This window comes from Glarea lozoyensis (genome assembly GCF_000409485.1).
Source record: "Glarea lozoyensis ATCC 20868 chromosome Unknown GLAREA12, whole genome shotgun sequence".
Taxonomy (NCBI): Eukaryota; Fungi; Ascomycota; class Leotiomycetes; order Helotiales; family Helotiaceae; genus Glarea; species Glarea lozoyensis.
In genome coordinates this window covers 1,338,386-1,359,045 of record NW_007360986.1, presented here as the reverse complement: position 1 = coordinate 1,359,045, position 20,660 = coordinate 1,338,386, and the positions used below count along the sequence as shown (strand labels likewise).

Here is a 20,660-nt window from a genome sequence, read left to right as displayed (position 1 = left end):
ATCGTCTTGCGCTGGGCTGAGCTCAACCCCGTAGTGGTTTTTGGGGGAATTTTACCATTGCTTTTTTCACAAAATCAATATTTTAGAGTCACAACAAGCTGCGTTAGGTCTACGAATTCTTTCATTATAATTATTAGACTTGTAGAGTCATGTAGGAAGAACTACTATGTCATACTGACCTTGCGAAACGCTGATTCTTGGGAACAGACTGAAGAAGTTCTGTCCATATTTAGAAATGCGTGATGCCTATTTGGGATAAGCGCACCCGCACTTCTTCGGCTAGGCTGGAGGCTGAACGACCCAGCAAACAACAACAACCCCCAAACGCAACATAATAAGCGAATTGGGAGACACATCGTCCGTAGTCAGCTTCTCTTGTTAGTATACTCCAATTGTCATAAGTCTGGGTGCCAAAGTTCAAGTAATTATCACACCGAAAAGTATGCTAATCTGCATGAATAGCAAGCAACCTTGGGAATTGCAGATGTATATAATTTAGTCCGCTTTATCTGCTATTTTACATATAAATATAAAAGAACTAGCTATTCATGCTCTTCATCCTAATACTAAGAAGTAAAAAGCCAAATAAAAGTAGACACCACACAGATAAGATAGCAGACATCTCGCATTTTCTTGAACAAAACAGCTGGTGACGCCTCCAATTAGCATGTAGCATAACTGATATTAGGTATCTTAGCACTCCTCACTAACTTGAATTTCATCTGTTCGATGAAACCCTTCACAGATATTCCACCTCGAAGGTAATCCCATTTGAACACCTCTTGAATCGGCAGCAACTAAAACTTTCGGCGACAAACCCTCCCCACAACTGAATCTGTCGTTCAGAGAACTGAAATAGATGATACGCATCACCACAATCCCGAAAATTCATCCATATTTCAATTATTCGGAGCTCTTCCAAAACCCCACCTAGCTTCACCATGCTTCTTGACATCTGTTTGAACTCACGAAACCGTTCCATGCGGCAGCCGCTAATTCCATGCGAGTGAAAGCTTTTTAAAATGGTTTGAATGGAAACTTTCGGCTTAATTCCATTCGACTAAAAGCATTATAAAATGGTTTACATGGAAACTTTGGGCTACGACTGAATATTCTTTCTCCGGGTTTTCTTATAACTACACCTAGGTATTAAGCTGTCTAGTGGTGCAAGATATCACAGGTACGGCAACTGAGGGAAGCTCTAATGAGAGAGATATGAGTATTGCTGAAGTGTAATCTTTGTGGTGATTTGCTCGTCCAGCGGCTTAGGTAAAGTCCTGATCAGGGCGATACTAACAGGACGTGTGCTACACCACCTGGTGACGACTAGTTTCGATAACTAAGCAATCTATCCAGGTTGAGGCACAATAAGGTCAATGGTAGACAGCTCAGAGAAACGTGGTAACCAGTTGCAAATGAAGTGGTTTCATGTCCAATAATAGTAGGAGGGTTGCAGGTTCAAGACTTTGTTTCAACTTTCAATTTCCTGTATGTAATCGCATAGTACAAACAAACAAAAATGCTCCCATTCTATCATATCTACAATTGGGACTTCTCCACGACGCTATAATTGCTCAATTCGGTATCTAGCTCTAGTATCCATCCTTACCCCACTTGTTGTATTTCTCGTGAAGCTCCTACAATATGTTAGCCTCTACATCTTCGAATGACCCCTACGACAACCCCGCGCAAACACCGAATTGTATATAGCGCTTACCTTTGGCAAATTGACTTTTGGTACAATGACTGAGTGAAGAGCACTTGGAGCATCCTTTGGAGGGTTCTTTGGGTTTCCAGCCTATACAATATGTTAACAACCATTCATCTGAAAAGTATCCGCGTTTCGTACTGGGTGGTAGCTGTATTTGAAATCTGCTCTAGCCTCATCCCCATCGGTCGTCTCGCGCTGCCATGGCATAGAGTTTGGTGCCATCGCGACATTGGCCTCGGATGTGGCAGAAGTTGGCTTTCGGCCTGTTAGGAACGTCAATAACGCCCCATCAATCGCGAGTTCGTGGTCGGCATACCAAAGTAGAAACCAGCAAGACCGAATGCACCAGACATAACGCCTAGGAGGACCTAGAAAGTCAATTGGTCAGTAGAGAACAGCGGGCGCGGAGTGGGACTGCGTACATAAAGCTCAGGATCCCTCTTTGCACCTTTGTGCAACTGTCCTGCTCCGGCTGGTCCCTTACTGGCAGCACTGCTAGCGGCCTTGCTAGCGGCACTTGCGACTTTTCCGACAGTTGCAGACATGTTTGTAGTATATGGTTGTATTGTTAATGTGGTGATGTGAGCTCGAATTGACGTCGGGTGGTTCGACGATGAGGTTGCTTCGGCAAGCTAAGGTAATCTGGAAACTGACGATTCTCACGTGACATGTCACGGCTTCAAGGTTGCTTGTCAGCCATTTCTTGGCCCACCTTTCTGTGGCGCGACAGCTGAAATTCGGTTGCTCTGCCGGGCATTTCCCACGTTCACATTAAATTGTCTGACATCAAAAGCTTCATCGTTGACTTTATGGCTCGCTTCTTGCAAATTGCTATGAAGAAACTATCTAGGTATCTAGCTGTTGTGATGTGCGATTCTGTCTTCCAAACTTGCATGAATAGTTCGGAGGTCAACCTCCCGCAGCCATCCAGATCCGCTCTTTCCTTCGTCAGCAACTCCCATCTTGTACCTGCATGGCAATAGAACATCTCAATGATCTCTGGATTTTGTCCCTCTGATTGATTTCTTTTCGTTTGTGTGGCCTCATGCGTCGCCCAATTCGGATTCTGGATCTTCTGAATTAATTTCCAACCCTTGCTAGCAGCCAATCGACAACCATCCTCTCGGGCGCGATTCGATCTTTTCTGAGAGAGGCACAGCGCTTGGACCGGCGTCGCGGTTCATGTCACTGACCCCCTTGGCTCTCGAACTCTTGAGAAGAAATCTATCTTTTGTCCTCCTCACCAAACCGTCAACGCACAATAATTTCACGCAGACCAGATCTGGAATCAACTCTCCTTAACCGCTACCGCGATCTTAATTTCTCTACATATTTGTTCACTTCGTCACGATCCATTACGCCTACTTCTGCGACTTCACGATTGCGCTTTGCGACACTACTATTAATTTCCCAACTCCGCGCTAATACTCCACAAACCAAACTTTGAATCAGCGTTTCCAGATGATATTTGCATAGGGATGAAGGTGGTTATAGACAAGTCAAGTTAACCTATCGTGGCGAACCATCTGCCAGTTCGAAATGGCTTCGAGAGACGCTGCTGGAAATAGACCACATTCGACCGATATGGATAATTCATTTCCCAACCCCGTACCCGACAGCGATCGAGGCGATGGCGAGAGTATATTATCATCTCGGATGACCGACATAGCCTCAGATGATGGGGGTGAACACGGAATGGCACCTGCTAGTCGAGGCGCACGCTTGCCAGGACACCGAGGAGGTGCGGAGACATCAAGACCGAATACTGCTGTGACAGGAGTATCATCGCAGAGAGGAGGTTGGGGCCAGTCCCCCCCGTCTAGAAGAGGATTTGCCGCTGGTAATAATATGCAACGTGGGAGTACGATGGGCAGTGTTGCTGGATCTGCGACGGAATCGACCGGGACTCGACCACAGAGTTCGAGTAGGACTCATGTGCCATCATTGACGTCGCATGCTTTTTTCCGCCCCATGAACGCTCAAAGGTTACAAGCTCAAAGAGGTGTCAGACCTTTCGTACCACAGCCGAGCGACGATGGATCTGTAGATGGAGGGAGCAGTGTTGCAAGGAATAGTGTTACCTCGAATCCAATTGGAAGGATACAGAGCACTGTGGATGAAGATGGTCTACCACCGCCATCACGAGGTACTGAAATGACAGAGCAGGAGACGGCGGAGAGAGTAACAGCAAACACTAGCCCTACTCGTGGACACTACCCGACCGGAAGCTTGTCGGAAAGTGTGAGACCACTCCAACGACCCAGCAACAATAAAGGCTTAAGCCTGAATATTGATAAAAATTATAAGCATGGGCTTGGGGCAAATCTGCCTACTCCTGCTAAATCACCTCGGTCTTTTCGATCTAGCTTTCTCCTACCCAGCCGAGGTGATAGTCAAACTAACCATCCTGATCGCAATACCCAAGGGAGAGAAAAGTTGGCTTCTGTCGCTTCTTCTCCAGGCATGCCACCAGAACCACAAAAGCCCGTTCCCAAACCTGCAAAACTCGGTACAAACTATCAATATTTCACTGGAAACACCGTCTTCTTCTGGGGCGGTCGATTACAAAACTCGCGAGATAAACCAGTCAATATAGCTACTGGCTTGCTCACTATATTACCTGCGGTCCTTTTCTTTACAACTTCTGCACCATGGTTATGGCATAATATTTCACCAGCCATACCTATTGTCTATGCTTACGTGTTTTACATCTGCATATCATCATTCATCCATGCTTCCGTTTCGGACCCTGGAGTAAGTTCCACTCTTTATGTTAATTTGAATTCCGCTGACTCAACAGATTCTACCACGAAACCTTCATCCCATGCCACCTGTTGACGAAAACGAGGATGCACTCGCCATCGGGCCATCATTGAATGACTGGACGATGATCAAATCAGCACAATCAAGTGCAGCTGCCATGGAGGTACCAACAAAATACTGCAAAACCTGCAATATTTGGCGGCCTCCTCGTGGCCATCACTGCCGAGTATGTGACAATTGTATCGAAACTCAGGATCATCACTGCGTGTGGCTCAACAACTGCATCGGAAGACGAAATTACCGTTATTTCTTCGCCTACGTTAGCTACTCTACTTTAATGGGTGCCATTACCATTGCAGCATGCCTGGCGCAAATTCTTGTCTATATGAACAGAAACGACATAAATTTCAAGCAGTCAATCAGCCACTTCCGTGTCCCGTTTGCCACGGTCATCTACGCCGTTATCGTCACCCCTTATCCCGCAGCATTAATGGGCTATCACCTTTTCCTTATGGGCCGTGGCGAAACCACCAGAGAATATCTCAATTCTCATAAATTCCTAAAGAAAGACCGCCACCGTCCTTTCACCCAAGGAAGCGTCCTCAAGAATTGGTTCGTTGTGCTTTGTCGACCAAGGCCTCCTACGTACCTAAACTTCAAGCGAAAATACGAAGAAGGGGATCAAAGATTCGGCGAGAGAAAAGGAAAAAGAACTGCACCTATCAAAAAAGAGTTTCAAGGCGGTGCTGCACTTTCTGCAGCCGACGTCGAGATGCAGAATGTTAATAATGGCAGTCGCGAATTCCAGGGGTCGAACGCACAGTAAATGTCGCTGCGACCCAAACTTAAAAACTAATAATTAATCGAAGCCGGAGGAGGAGGATCTGTAACATATCTTGATCTCGTTATTTGACTGCATTTTTAGCGCTGCTGTTTGAGCCTTTGAATTTTGCAGAGTGGCAGGGGAGCAAAGAAAGGGATCCTTAGATATATCTATGTTTTTTGCGCTTGCTGGATGGGTGAATAGGTGGGGGTTCTTGCGAGGTATACACACTGTACTATGCTGTACATTTTCTTTTCCTTTTAATGTCTATACTAGGGAAAGTCGTCCTTGTGAGGAGAGGATGAGAGATGGGTGATAGGTGTGCGGCCTTGATGGCTTTTTCTTTGTATCATATTCTTAGATGCCTGAATCTGGGCGAGAGGGGGTGGGGGGAGGGGCATTGTATGTATGTATAGTGGGTGAGTGAAATAGAAATACTCGTCAGAGATGTTGAATCTTCGCAGCTTGATGTGAATTTGTGTCTTATTTAAGGATGTCTCATTTACTGATCTCCCTATAAATCTATATATGTAGAATAACATACTGGATACCGAAATAGTCGCCCTGCACTAGTACTCACTTAATGACATGCGTTTAACAACCGTTAAATAAGGTTGTAGTAGTTAGATGACCGCTTAGAGCCGCTCAATATTGATTAACTAATATGTATTGCGAAATTTGAAGATTACTTCAAATCAGTGAATGCCGACTTCCGCCGATATCAGCCAGCTAATTTCATTAAACCTGTTTTCTTTAATATCTCCTCACCAAACCTTCGTGTCTCCCCTTTCAAAGGTATTCAAGTACACGCAAAAGTATCGTCTTCAAGCACAGATATTCCTTACCTCCTTTATCTCTTCTTTTCTTCACATTCTGTAAAGAGATTCTGGCACTCTGAGTGTTTAGAGACTTAAAATAGAAAGGAGTCGGAAGACGTGCTAGGGTGTCCTACAGCTTAAGTTAAAGTTTGTGTGTGGACATAAGCACGTCTGAAATGACAACTGAATTCAGGTGAATCTACTTTGCAATCAAGATATGCCGACCGTGTGATCTCCGGCCGAATAGCTGTTTATAAGGTACTAGAGTGCTCTTTGGTTCTTACAGTATCTTTTTAAAAAAATTCGGAATGTTTCCAGGTAGGTTGGATTATTGTTTACAAAGTCACAAAAATGGAACTTTCTGTCTACCACGTGGTAGTCCTCACAGCTGTTGCTAATTAAAGACTGGTGAACCAAGTTACACAGTCCTCTTTCGATAAGATTATGAGGAGTACAAGCGCAACGCACGTGCTCATGTTTATGTTACATCCTTCGACGCGGAGTCGCGGACGTCTTCACTTTCTAATTTCTACAAACAAAACAGCGATCTATCACAGAAAATCAAACGCTAACGAAAGAAGAGATGGTGAAAACTAGTACGCATATTCGGGCTCAATTACAGAGTTTCATCTACGATATCGCAGTTCCAGACCCAAAGCCATTCAAGGAATATTACCAGCAGTCAACCATCTTATACGGTGGATGTCCAGAAGGCGAACCTCGCGACCATGTGAAGCTCCAGCACATACCAGCGGTCCCAAAATATCAAGAATACGAGGATTTAGCTTTTGTAGAACTGGTGGACCGGGTTCTATTTCAAGTCACTATTCACTATTCTAAACTGCGTCGGTGTACACTCATTGACTGCACTGTCTACGGAGGCGAAATTGAAAAGTCCAATTTGCAAGATTGTCAGGTTCGAATGAAAGGATTTGGCGATGGTACATCAGAGTTCGTCTATAAAGATCAAATGTCGAGGAAGCCGTATATCTTGGACAGTCAAATCAATCACACTGATCTCTTTGACGCCAAAATCTTTAATTCGACTATTGTCAGTAGCGGTTCCATGCGAAATTGCTATATAAAGAACACATTGGCTGCTCGTTCCTTCATGAACGGATGTGTCTTGGAGGAGTGTGGTGTTGACGATTCTGAGCTTCGCAATTGTGAAGTTGTCGGTACCATTCTCACCGCGTCCGTTATCGAGGTCAAAACTCTCATAACATTTCACAAACTGCCTCCCGAAATTCGCCAGATGATTTACTCACTGTTGATCAACATCAATCCCTGGAAGCAAAAGCTAATCTCTGCGCTTCGGGCAGATCCTGTCCTACACAGAGAGGTACTTGAAGCATACTTCAAACAGCATGTTTTTCAACTCTCGGTCAAAAATCACAGGAACTACCGTTCAGTCCCGATGAATATTATGGTCCGGATCTGTAAGATACACTTAGAGTACGTTACGCAACCCATTTTTCACAAGCATAACTGACATGATAAAACAGTGCCAGGGAATTCTTTCCAACAAGCGACGTTTCTACAAATTTCCCCGCTGGCACCAAGATAAACAGCATCTGTATTGAGTTTTCCAATGGTTGGGCAGACTGTATTATGTTCTACGATATTACCAAACTCTGGTTGTCACACTTTAGCACTGTCACCAAGCTCAAGGTCGTGTGGAAGTTGTGTGAAGCTGGGGTGAATTATTCTCCAACGTGCCCACCACGGTCACTCCAAGGCGCAATCAAGGTTGCAAATAAATGACTCAAGACGGAAGCGGTTTTTTATGAAGAGTCCAACGTTAAGCTGCAGCCTACTATCCCGCGTATGTCGGATAACCGCATAACTTATGCCTATACGTGGACTTGGACTGCTGGGAAGGGTAGCGTTCTAAAATGGAACGCATAAGATCCTATTCACATTGTCGCTCTGCACGCTAGGGTGTTGACCAAGGCTTACCTTGATTGCAAATTTGTTCGGCAAGTTCATTTGTCATCGAGAGAGTTTGGAACTTGTTCTCGCACCTAGAGAATCTAGAAAGTCGATTGAGTAGAAAAGCTTAAGTTCCGCTTAAACAATAGGCGATGTCGCGATGGAAAATGCCCATGGTTTCTGTAATACGATACATAAAAAGTGTAGCAAAAGCTAGCTAGAAAGCAATTCCAGTTCCCAAGCGAAAAGTGTCTCATCAGCAGTATCTTTTAGTTCTTCATTGCCAGTTTATATGTCTAACTTGAGTAGCAAGTGAGTGCATTTTGTCCTCTATTTGGATGGACGTGTGGTAAGTGGGGCTCGCTTATGGTGACAAAAAGGGGGGATGTCGAAATTCCCGGGAAGGAAAGCTTGTGGATTACCGAATGGGAAAGGTCTATTGATTTTGTTGAAATGTGAGATAATAAGGTACAATTTGTCAATCTAGCTAAAGATCGTCTAGAAGTTTCTGACAATTTCATTACTTCTCCTAAACCGAGCAGTGAGCCGAAACCAGTTTACTTATCGACTTTGCGATTAGGAGCTGCTTTATCAACTAAAAGGCTTCATTTCCAGACAATATCACGAATCGGATATCGTTGTTTTTAGTTTATGCCACTGTATTGACTTGAAAATATCCCTATGAAATCTTTGAAGCAACTTCAAATATATCAGACTCCTTGATTAATGCTTCCCAACTCTATGCAACCCTTCCTCCTCCTCTTCACAACCCTTACTAATCGTCTCCCCATTTAGTAAAATCTTGACAGTCTCGCCATTACCATGTGCTTCTTCCAACGCTTCACTTTCGACCTCCCTCCTTGGCTTGAAACCATCCATCTCATCTCCATACTCCAGCGAATTGAGACCAGGCTCGTGCTTATGTCTAGGCGTTAGAATGGCATAATACCCACCTTGACTGCTGCGTGATCCATGTAGATGTTGTTTACTGGAGATCCAGTTTCGGAGACGGCGGTAGAGGTGATGTAGGTGCATAATGAGCTTTTGCGGATGCTGCGTTGACGGATCTTGGGTTACTCTTCATGGATTCAAGCACAAAGAGAGGTTGGGAGCTGGTGGGGAGTTGGTTATTACAACATTCTACAACTTTTGGAGAGGTATGATTGTAATGGTGGATAAAGGAGAAGTAAAGGCAATTGAGTAGCTAATACATTTTGTGTGTTATAAGTGTTGCATGCTAGGAGGTACATCACTTCATGACCAGTCCATCACAAGACAATCCCATCCTTCATCTTCACCTTCATTATGCAAACACTATATTTGCCGTACTACTCTTATCTCATTGTATCTTCAATCTGCAACTACCCCCCACCCCACACCCCAAAAAGTCAAAAACTCCTCATCAAACCAACACAAACCCAACAAACACCACAGCAGTCACAAAGCTAAAACCCCTGCTCAAACAGACACCTACGTTCTTATGAGACTGCGCACCAGCGACTATTGCGGGGAAGAGAGCTACGACGGCTCGTCTAGTCTCGTTAGTGAGATTGGAATTGATTTCTGGAATGGCAGGTGATGATGAGGAGGTTAGATGAGATGTTATTGTGATGGCTCCAAGGAGGGCGAGTGCGATGAGGCGTGGAATTCTCATGCTGGGGGATATGCGTGATCTGGTTTAAAATGAGCGTGAAGTATGTGAGGAATTTGTGATGGTGATTCAAGTCAGCACTGTTGTCCGTAAAACTATTTTCGCGTGCGGCATTTTAGACAGGAGACTTCAAAGTACGAGAAATTTTATGTCCAGACAAAGGCCCGAATTGTGGGGTGTTAATACCTATATAAGGACCGCGGCTAAGAGTCGCGCGGTAAACAGTTCTTTGTCGACGAGGTTGAAAATGCATAGTTCCAACTACTAACGCTTTGAGGTGTTGGAAAGCGCTTCGTGAGGTCGAATCAAAGTGGCGTACAGAAGGTAATACGAAACATGGAATAAGATGATAGTACCAGTGATCATAAATGAAACAGTGTATGAAAGTCCTAGAGCCTGTGTATTGGAAGTTGTCTAGGTTGTCGAAAGGCTTTGTTTGCAAAGTGCACAAAGCTCTCTCTTGTACTAGATTTCAACTACTTCGGTTGAAATGATGCACCCTATGCGTTGATAGGAGTGTTTAGCAACACAGAGCAGTTGCAGAACCATGAGACCCTAGATAGTTCACCGTAGCCATGAGTGTTTCAGTAGCATGGCTTTTGAGAAAAGTTTCATTTTTGGGTAGATATTGACCCAACTCAAGCCCGCAGAATCAACAATTCCAACCCCCATCAACAGAATAACAAGCCCCAGTAATAAAACTCGCGTTCCCACTCAACAGAAACACAACGAGATTAGCCACCTCCTCAGGCTGTCCCTTTCTCAAAATAACCGCGCCTCCAAACCCGATACTGCCAGACGTGTTTGTCGACTGATCTAGCATGGGCGTGTCTGTAACTCCACTAATCGCAGTCAGTTTTGAGTTTTTGATGGAGCATCAAGGGAATTGCTTACGGAGCCACACAGTTCACTCGTACATTTCTGGCGCCGACTTCCTTTGCGGCACTTCGAGTCAGGCCGATGACGGCGTGTTTACTTGCTGAGTACGCACTACATCCCTTTGAACCCATTACGCCGAGGATGCTAGCTGCGTTGATAATTGAGCCACCATCTGAGATGGAATTGATTTGAGCTCTCATGCAGTTCCTGATTCCTGGAGTAGGTCAGTGGGTCTATTTTTTCAGAACTGCAGTGTGGAGTGTGGACCTTTCACATTAACATCGAAGATAAAATCCCATTCATCATCGTCGTGGTCTGCGAGCTGGTGGAACATTTAGCTTACCATACCACAAACATGGTCTCGAAAACATACCATCATCTTCCCATGATTCTTCCCAATAACTCCGGCAAGGTTCGCAGCACCATCCAGTCCTCCAAATTTGTCTACAGTTTCCTTTATCCAAGTTTCCACGGCGTCTCTCTTTCTCACATCTGTGGCTTTAACAAACACCTCGCCGCCAGACTCTCTAATCTCCTTGGCGACAACCTCGAGAGCGTCAGCGGAAAGATCCGCAATCGACACTTTGGCACCCAGAGATGCTAGTATCTTTGCAGTTGCTCTTCCAATTCCAGATGCGCCTCCGGTTACAGCTATTACCTTGCCGGCCAGACTTTGCTCAGAAGGTGGTAGCTGCATGTTGGAAGAGATATGGGGAAAATAGTTGATGAATTTGAAGAATTCTGAAGACTGATTAGATTATGAATGTTTGTGGGAAGGATTGACTTACAATAATAGTATAGTGATGTAATTATATCTATGAGTGTAGCCCGAATATGGGCTCGGTTGCTACAGTAGTGGTTTTCGAGGTTCGGAAAAGGATTGCCGCCACACAAGTGTTCGACCCCGCACTGCCCTGATACATGTATTAAATTTCCAGAAGATCGTAATAAAAAGACTTGAGTGTCGAGATAATTGTTTCCTAGGATTTTGCTATGAAAGCAACACAGTATGGCGATACTGTAGTATCTATCATCTGAAATAGTATGCCAGAAAGTACGCCTGACCTGAGGGTCACCAAAACCAATCGCCATGCCTGTTTTAAAGCCTGACCAAGCATACAGAGTTATCTCTGAAGTTAAATCCCATCTTAGGCTGTAATTCTCCATCTGATGGCGTGGTTGAACGATGATGCGTAAGGGTTCCACGGCCACCCTTAAATTTGACTTCCAACACAGATGACCAGCCGCATCACAGCATATATCTAAGCGACAACCTGCAAGAGAAGCGATCCCACTAAGGGATTGCTTAATGTCTAAAACGTATGTTAGTTCTGCATGCGAGATTGTGACGAGATTGACGCTGAAATGGGGTTCTCGTTAGGGCATTTCGTTCGAGTTGCCGGCAAAATCCTCATGTCTAAAGACATGTTTCCCACAACAACTCTGATAGACATGTCCAATCCACTTGCTTTCGTCCATCGACTAGCAATGCAATAAACCCCAGGTCTTCTGAAGAACCTGAGTATTTTAGCATCAACACGCGGCACAACCCTCAAAAGACTTACTCATTTCATCAATCCTCATATTCCCAGCCCCCCCATACTTCTTTACCTCAGCATCACACAAAACTTCTTGACGCCGGAACCTCTTCAAAGTTCGATTTCCAAAAGACTGTCCAACAATTCAGTCCCTCTTCTCATCAATCTCACCCCGGAGAACGAGCGGATCAATCATATTCGACACAAAAAACACACAAGCCAGCATGACAAGCAACCAGATGACCTGGATCCTCTCACTAGACGGCGCCTCTGAAGTAGCTCTGGCGCTGAGCGACGAGGTTGAGATGTCCATCGTGATGTCTTGGTGGATGTTAGAAGTGCGGTGAGGGAGGGGGGATGTCTTACCGAAACACTATATTCCAAATAGGTATTCGTCAAGGTGTATCATCCAGAAATGAACCGAAACCCCAGAAATTTCCCACCAAAAACAAAAAAATCGTTCCAAAAAAAAGGGTTGTTCTCTTCCAGGCTCTTTCTTCCCCTCTTAAATTCACAAGTCTTGGCTTACAGTCATCATCCCCGTACACTCAAATCATTCCCTAGCGGCAAAGCGGCAGGTGAGCACGGGGTCAGATGGTACACGCCGAGCTTCGACAGATGACAACTCGATGTGGAAAGTTCACAATGATGTTGTGGAGAAACTAGTTGTCAGCTTCTTACATTTTCCCGATCCTCTGTGATAGGTTCAAGCGTTTATGTTTGGGTGCAGATGGTGGGAAGGGTTAGTCAGCATTTTGACTTTCAGCATCCAATCTCATTGAGTGGGAAATCGTTAAAGTTTGGTACTTTTCCATAGACTAGACGCATGAATTCTGCGAGAATTATTATATCTATAAAAGTTAATTAGTCTAGACTTATTTACATTCCTACTACTTATTAGGATAGCCGTTTTATACACTTATGTAAAATTTCCCTCTCTATATCGATTTCTCTATTCTATAAATACTATAAGTATAAGTAAATTCTAATTTTATAGAAACTAGAGATACTAAAAGAAAACTAGTTTTATCGTACCACCACCCAAAAATTACAACTACATTCTCCCCTCTACCTAATTCCCACCAACCCAACCCCCCCCCCAAAAAAACCCCCAAGCCCTTGAAACCCTCCAAAAATGAACACGATGGGATTCGAACCCATGCGGATCTCTCCAGTAGAAAATACGCGCAGATGTTTTTCATCTACCAAGCAAGAGCTTGAGTCTACCGCCATAACCACTCGGCCACATGTCCTATCCTGATTGGTTGAGGAAAATTGGGTTATTGGTGTTTATTAAACAAGAATGAAAATAAAAAGTTGTTCTTTAATGTGAGGCAAGTAAAGATGTTATTTGTGAATAGTGGAGTGGGGCAGTGGGGGTCGCTTGGTTTTTGATGCGTCCGGGAATTAATAACAATAATCTTCACTTACAACCCTCGTAAGAGAAAGCTTTTAAGAACAGGGAGAGATGTATTTATTTGTTAAGATAAGGTTTCGTTTCCTCACAACTTTTGTTTTACATCATGAAGAGACGAATACCTGGGTAGAAGACCATGGCTTGAAATTTCAAAGACGATCGGCAGCTCCGACCAATTATCACGATAAAACATATCACAGCACTTCACATTTGCCACAGAAACACGAGTTTGATTGTCAATGAATATATTCCCTTCATTCTACTTCACCATATCCCTCAACTGCTTGCCAATCCACCACCAATCAACACATACCCACCAAACAAACCCACATCAACCCCCTGAAGTGTATACAAGAAAAGTCTCTCCCCATTCCACCCACTGTAACCCAAAAAGAACGGACGGCATAACCAACGCCATTACATTAAGAACCCTGGTAGAACTGAGGCAGAGAAAGAAAAAGGTACCCCACACACGCAGACACAAAAAATGCAACCCCAAAAGACCAAACGATGTATGCATTTTTAATCCAACTAAACTATCCCAAGAACAACAGAAAGGAACTCGCTTACAAAGCCATCATGGCGACCAAAACAACAACACCAGCAAAGAGGCTACCCTTGAGTGCCTTTTCCTGAGATCCAAGTTTATCCGCTCCACTGGCTGTAGTGCTTGATCCTGATGCACCACCACCTTGGTTGAATTGTCCGTTGCTCTGGGCTGTAGGAGTTGATGCTGCAGCGTCGGCGGTTGAAGAGGCAGCATTGTTGGCGGCTGGAGCTGCAGAGGTTCCGGGTTGGGTATCTCCAGCGTGATCATCTGATCCAGTTCCTGATCCGGTCAAACCAGGAACTTGAGCGACAGCGGTTGGTGTAGCAGCGGCGGATCCAGATGCTGATTTGGATGACGCTGGATCACCTGCATCCATGTTCTCTCCTGTACCAAGGAGAGATTTGAGAACAGTTGGAGAATCTCCATCCACAACAGTGTCATTTGTTCCGGCAGCATTGTTGTAGGTGTAGGAGGTACCACTGTTTGTTCCTGGTGCAGTCTTGGCATCGTAACATTTGACAGATACCGACTGGAACATTGAGTAGTAATAACCATTAGACTTGATATCAGCTCCATTCCAATCAATTTGTCCACCAGCCCAATCAACGGTACCCTTGGCGTTGGAAGCAAGTCCACCAGGCCAGAGTGAAAGTTGAACACGAGCTGGCGTTTGTGGATACATCCATTGGTTGGTGGTAGCGTTCCAGGTATCTTTTTTCTCCAAGGTACGTCCTTCCTGTCCATCAACTAACCAAGTAATCTTATCTGGAGTCCAGTTGATTTCGTAGGTGTGGTAGTTGTTGAATGTATCAGAGAGGGTGATGTTTTGGGAGTTTCCGTCTGCGGAGCATTAGCAATGTAAATTATCAGAGCGTGTTTTACCTACAATTCGTAATTCCCTGGAAGTAATAATTGGTCTGAGCAGTCTTCAAATCAACACCAACAAACTCGTAATCAATTTCGTCCTTGACATCAGAAAGCAAGATGAACGCAGTAACGACACCAGCTCCTCTACTTGTCTTGAATGTAGCCTTGACATTTCCATACCACATGTAAGTCGAACTTGCAAGCAGGGTACCAACAGTATCAGGCGCCATAGTCAAAAGAACATTCTTGTTATAGATGACTGGGGCTCCAGAACTGACCCAATCCGCCTTTGATGCATCTCCGAGGTATTTCGTATTAGGAATGATTCGGTCGAGGGAAGTGAAATCGTAATTCTGGCTTCGGCATACAGGTGCTGGGACACACGAAGAGAGCTTGTGAGATGACAGAGGATCGCAACCTCCCAGGCAATATGCTCCAGTTCCACAGGCTCCGTATTCTAACCCAAGTCAGCACAGTACCAAGATCAGCAACACAGGAATACCCACGAGAACAGCATGGCGCGCTTTCCGGGCAGTGTGAACTGAGACTACATTTAATCTCCGCCGTCGTCTGAGCAAGGGCCGTCGAAGCCGTGGCCAAAGCCGTGAAAATTAAAGATGATCGGACCATTATGAAGGATGTATGATGCGAGTGAAAGATGTATTAACGTGTAACCGCCAACTGGAACGTGCAGCGAGTAAACGCGATGTTCGGTCGTCGAGATGGGTGCTTGCAGATGAGCTTAAAAAGTTTGCGATGCGCGATCGAGGGACGTGGATGCTGTGCGATGAATGTCTGGGTACGCTTCCAAACGTTCCTTCCTGATTCGGTATTTCACGCGTCGGTTTGATGGGTGAATGGTTCGCAAGTGTGACGATAAACGATTGTCGATAACCCAGATTCGATTCGATTCGCAAATTACCTGATTCTCCAAAAAGGGGGCAGCTCGCTCGTATTAAAAAAAGATTATTCAGTAGATTTCCGGTAGCGAAAGTGGTTGACAAGATGAGTCGAGCGAGAGATATTAACGATGGACCGGTTCGTCGAGCTGTTTGTCGAGTAGTAAGGAGGATCGTGGGATTGGGCGTGAGGGGAAAGAAGAGAGGAAGAGGTCAGAGAAGGACTTGGAAAATGGAGAGAAACGCATGCATTGAGGCGAATAAACAGGGGTTGATGCTATTTTGCAGGGCAGAGGCTAAATTCTTGGCGGATCAGCGGCCGTATTAGTGCTAGCTGCATACCAGGCGACCCATATATAGGCGAGTTTATCCAATGAGAGGGCAATCTGCATCGAGTCTTTCCTGTTGTGGCCAATGAGCGGTGCGACCAAGAAGTTCCTATTATTATCCCACTAGAAGATACGAAGAACATAACATAGCTCGAGGTACCCTTCGTACGTCGGAACATATTTCTAGCTGCATTCTTCTGTCCTTCTATGCAGAAGCCGATTTACTTGTAAACATAACAAAAAACATCCTATCACCTAAATTCTCCCTAAATTCCTCATCTCGCATTGCTCCCCACAACACCACATCCAATGTCCCGCGGATCCACCCTCCTCGTATTCCCAACTCCCTCCATCGTAAAAACACCTGCATCATTCCTCGAATTCACACATCACCAACTCCCAAAACCCTATCCATCAAAAATCACAAATTCAAATTCCTTATTTCAAAGGGCAAACCCCATGTTTCCATCCTCGTTCCACCCTCCTCTCCCACAGGATCAACAAGGCTGAAAAAATCCCATGAAACAAACCTTAACTCCACGTTCCCGTTTCCACCTCCCCCTTGCTACAATATCAATAAAACCTAATCATATCTTCAGAAAACAAACTCTTCTCAGGTTTGAAACCTCAGCCCTATCCTATTGCCCTCTCAAACTTCACTCTTTACCAGTTGTAAGTACACTCGAGGAGACGGCAGAAAAGGGAATGGTTTACAACCTCTGATTCAAGGTATGACGGGTGAAGATGAAGGGATTAGTGGACGGAAAGCTACTGGGACAGCGCGCGGGTAGTCATTTTGATTCTCAAGACGACATGCTATGGTGGTTCTGCTTGACGTTTCGCAAACGATGCTTGAAGCTTTCGAGTCCATGCGAACCACTAAGACGCTGCACTCTTCGCACATATCGAATGTATTCCCTGCCTGCTGCGATTCTGCCAATATAGGATTCAGTATCGTCGATCTAGCATCCCAGCTGAGTGCGTCCCAAAGAGATGGAGTCACCCGAGGAACTTGGCAGAACTGCATACCAGACCAAGCCAAACAACAGTAATTATTTTGATAAAATCACAAACAACTCTCTTCGTCCAGACAATTGGGTATCCGTTGCTCTACCAATTCAATTCCCCGCACAAAACATCCAGCGTAGAAATAACAGAATTATCCTCCCACCAACCCAACCCTATGCGACCCTCTTCAAATCCAGAAGAGGAATTACGCAGATGCACAATCCACAATCGAAGATGCAGTTGTCGCAGAGACAACATCCACCATGACATGCTGGATCAGACATTGAAAACCAAAAAAAAAAGCACCGAACCGCGTCAAGTGTCCGGCACATTCGCAATCCCATGCGCGCCGTTCCAACTAAAAAAGCGCCAATGATGTCCCAGAATAATGGAATGGCGGTAAACCACGCGTTGCAAATTTCCTTGCGCCATCTCCGTATCATTGATGCCCCCGAGATCGAACTAAGAATCCATGATGGGAAAGAAGTAAACAGGTAATGGGGTGAAGACTCAAATATGGTCTCGTGAAGAATATTTCGATTCGTTACAAACACGTTGTGGGTTCGTAGGTATAGACCGTCGTGTTGCCCAAAAGTGTCTTAGGACTTTCCGAAATGTTCTTTCGCATATTGTTCGCATGCCTGGAAGCCAAGATTAGCTTTGTTGAGGTTGTGCTCAAAGTGGATATAACAGACCTTAGCTGGCTTGCCAACTTTTGCACCAATCACCTTCCATTTATTGGTTTCGTATTCTTTGATGGCATTGAGGAGAGCCTGACTCTATCTGAGTCTCAGCAATTGAGAATGATGTCGAACTGTTAGACTTACCTCGTCTTCTGCAAATTCCGCATAATGCATATCCTGTCATGTCTTAGTCGCTGATGATAATGCATAATTACCACCCGCTATAACTCACCTTGTACCAATGCTTTTTCACACTGCCTTCAGTTCTTGCTGGAAAAGTCTGTCGCATTCTAGCTTAGTTGTTGGACTTGCAAAGAATTTCAAGTCCACAAACTCCATCTCTCACCTTTGCAATTTCTGCCCAACTGTTGCCCGCATCTCTCATCGTCTTCAACCTCTGCTCTTCGGCAGGAGTCCAAGGAGTATTTGTGCGGCTTTTCTTCGCCGGTGGAGCCATCGACCCCATGTTTGCTTCCTCTGCACTCGCCGTAGGAGGCGCAGGATTTGATGGACCAGACATGGCTGATGGAGATGATGCCGGACCGGGAGCACGTCTTTTGTTGTTTCGGGGATTGCCTGGAGCTGTAGTCTCTGGTTTGATGGAACTGTCAATGGTAGAGGTAGATGGTGAACCAGAGTTGAGTCCAATGTCTGCTCGTTCGCCACCACGTTTAGACATCGAGAGGCAAGACGGGAAGGAAGAGTGTTGAGTCCGTTACCGATAAATATGTAAAGCTGGAGTGGAAAGTCTAGGTTCTTGCGCACAGGTTTGGAGGAAGCTGCAGGTCGCGTGTTTGGGGATTGGTTACAGAGGGTCGCGTTGAGGCTAGGGTGCAGGTACAAAGTACATTCGCCTCTTTCAGATGGGATCGGTTCTCGATAGCGGTCTGGACATGCTTCTCCTGCCAATCTCAAGCAAAGTATTGCGATGCTTGGGTCGGTACCGATGTGGTAAATCGGGCAAATGTAGCCTGTGATATTGCGGGGGGAAAGAGCGGCAATCGAGGAGATGTACTCAACCATACATATGTACGAAACATAAATTCTAGGAGGAAAATGAGGACAGAGGATGAATAACGTTGTGATCTGATGACTGAAAAGCCACTTTCGGATATTTTAAGCATGGTAGGGAAGATACTTTCTAGATACATGCGGGCGACAACTAGCAGATGTCATCGAGAAAAGAATTGACCCGGAAGGACACCCGGGAAAGAGTGACAGTGCGATCGGTACTTGACAGGGCTGGCTCGAGGGGACCTGTACGCTAAGGGGACTTAACAGGGTGAGGGGTACGGATTTGTTGGCTGGGTGGGCTGGATTTGCTGGTTCCTAAGAAGATCACCACACCCGAGCATGCGTCAAGTCTCCAAAGCGGTTGAGTGTTTGTGTGACCGCTAAGAGCCAGCAGCGCAACATAACGGCACACAGCCAACAACCACGACCCGGAGATGGTACTAGAACAAGAATTGCAAGTGGCCAGCTCAATGTCTTTCCAACCGTGAACTATGCAAGGTTGATTTCCCCAATGTTGGGAGACAACGAGGAAAGAAATGCTACGCAGACTTGCAGGCAAACGGAATGAAGTGAAGCGAAGAAGAAAGACCCAAGCCCCAAAAGAGAGGGAAAACACCAACGCAACCAGCGTACTATGGGACGCTTTAGGAACTAAGGGACTTAGGGACCTTTGTGCATGGCCAACAGCCATAACAGCACCGACAGGGCAGGCTTACAAGCAACAGACAGGCTGGAATGCAGCCCAGGGACTGCTCTGGGGAAGCCCGCAGATTGATGTGAACAACAAATGTAGCATCGGACGGGGGAGACAATAGCGGTATGGTACAGATGTAGGACTCTTCTCATAACAAACTGCAATGGGAAGGCCAGCGTCGGTCTACATCGAGAGACTTGCAGATGTCTGTGGTCTTGGCTCTGTATGCAACACGGCGTGTGGACAACGACGGGACGGCCTGTCAGCACACGCAGAAGGCTTGCCCGGGGAAGAGGGAGGGGTCTGATATTGGCTTTGGAGCCATCCCAAGAGCCTGAACAGAACACGCCCCGGTGACGCACCCAGCAGACCGTCGCCTGCAGTTGGATAATAAAGGCCGGCGAGCTGGTGCCAGTCATCACTGTTGGGACATGTCGCCATTGCTCCTGTCCAATATCGATCCGCAAGCGCGGCAGTCGGTACTTGTGCTTGGAGCAGCAGATGGAGTAGTATTCGGGGACTGGGTGAGGTGACGGGAATGAGGCAATGATTGCCCAAGTTGCTGGAGTATTAGATGAAGAAGGCCTAGATGCTGTGAGTCACACTCTGCTTTCAATATCCTAGTCGAACCTGGGTGGTGATGAATTCTTTGGCAGAAAAGCTGTATGATGTATTTACTGATGATGGTCGTACATTCAAACCAGGGAGGGAAGATACCCAGGAGGGATCGATAGATGAGCTTTGCTTTGTCCGGGTTCAGCTAGACACGCGGGGTAGTGAAGGGCACGTCAAGGGAAGCTAACCAGTAGTCGAGCTAGGTCTAGCTCCCCCCTGACTAAGTGGCTGGCTTGGTCCCCTCTGCGACCTGCCCTCTTTGCTCTTTAGAAACATCTCCGAGAGTCTCAACGTCGTCTCTTGGATTCCATCAATTGCATCCATCGAAAGCGCATTGCACTAAGTGTATTGTTGTCGCGATACCATCGTCCACCTCTTACCATTCCATGTGTTCGTTTCTCCTCTTCCGGGAGCGAAATTGCGCTCGATACATACAGACAGCTCTCCAACAACCACCGGCAACTTCCTG

At 45.6% G+C, this 20,660-nt stretch overlaps 7 protein-coding genes across 7 annotated transcripts; 2 read left to right on the top strand and 5 right to left on the bottom strand.

The window, feature by feature from the left end:
* Positions 1-1,592: 1,592 nt before the first annotated feature.
* Positions 1,593-2,256, bottom strand: GLAREA_10879 (uncharacterized protein; the record flags this gene model as incomplete). The annotated part of the gene is made up of 5 exons (XM_008079979.1): positions 1,593-1,637; positions 1,718-1,798; positions 1,850-1,974; positions 2,028-2,079; positions 2,134-2,256. The coding sequence occupies 5 exons, from the start codon at positions 2,254-2,256 to the stop codon at positions 1,593-1,595; spliced, it is 426 nt and encodes a 141-aa protein (XP_008078170.1).
* A 994-nt stretch (positions 2,257-3,250) lies between these two features.
* GLAREA_10878 (uncharacterized protein) lies at positions 3,251-5,300 on the top strand (the record flags this gene model as incomplete). The annotated part of the gene is made up of 2 exons (XM_008079978.1): positions 3,251-4,465; positions 4,512-5,300. 2 exons carry the CDS (start codon positions 3,251-3,253, stop codon positions 5,298-5,300), a joined length of 2,004 nt encoding a protein of 667 aa, XP_008078169.1.
* A 1,398-nt stretch (positions 5,301-6,698) lies between these two features.
* Positions 6,699-7,879, top strand: GLAREA_10877 (uncharacterized protein; the record flags this gene model as incomplete). Its single annotated transcript, XM_008079977.1, has 2 exons — positions 6,699-7,570; positions 7,621-7,879. 2 exons carry the CDS (start codon positions 6,699-6,701, stop codon positions 7,877-7,879), a joined length of 1,131 nt encoding a protein of 376 aa, XP_008078168.1.
* Positions 7,880-8,770: 891 nt separating this feature from the next.
* On the bottom strand, positions 8,771-9,082 carry GLAREA_10876 (uncharacterized protein; the record flags this gene model as incomplete). Its single annotated transcript, XM_008079976.1, has 1 exon — positions 8,771-9,082. One exon carries the CDS (start codon positions 9,080-9,082, stop codon positions 8,771-8,773), a length of 312 nt encoding a protein of 103 aa, XP_008078167.1.
* Positions 9,083-10,350: 1,268 nt separating this feature from the next.
* On the bottom strand, positions 10,351-11,274 carry GLAREA_10875 (NAD(P)-binding Rossmann-fold containing protein; the record flags this gene model as incomplete). The annotated part of the gene is made up of 4 exons (XM_008079975.1): positions 10,351-10,540; positions 10,593-10,791; positions 10,845-10,899; positions 10,951-11,274. The coding sequence occupies 4 exons, from the start codon at positions 11,272-11,274 to the stop codon at positions 10,351-10,353; spliced, it is 768 nt and encodes a 255-aa protein (XP_008078166.1).
* A 2,824-nt stretch (positions 11,275-14,098) lies between these two features.
* GLAREA_10874 (Concanavalin A-like lectins/glucanase) lies at positions 14,099-15,579 on the bottom strand (the record flags this gene model as incomplete). The annotated part of the gene is made up of 3 exons (XM_008079974.1): positions 14,099-14,922; positions 14,969-15,406; positions 15,456-15,579. 3 exons carry the CDS (start codon positions 15,577-15,579, stop codon positions 14,099-14,101), a joined length of 1,386 nt encoding a protein of 461 aa, XP_008078165.1.
* Positions 15,580-17,784: 2,205 nt separating this feature from the next.
* On the bottom strand, positions 17,785-18,547 carry GLAREA_10873 (Homeo; the record flags this gene model as incomplete). The annotated part of the gene is made up of 5 exons (XM_008079973.1): positions 17,785-17,826; positions 17,881-17,964; positions 18,013-18,045; positions 18,101-18,148; positions 18,215-18,547. 5 exons carry the CDS (start codon positions 18,545-18,547, stop codon positions 17,785-17,787), a joined length of 540 nt encoding a protein of 179 aa, XP_008078164.1.
* Positions 18,548-20,660: the final 2,113 nt, after the last annotated feature.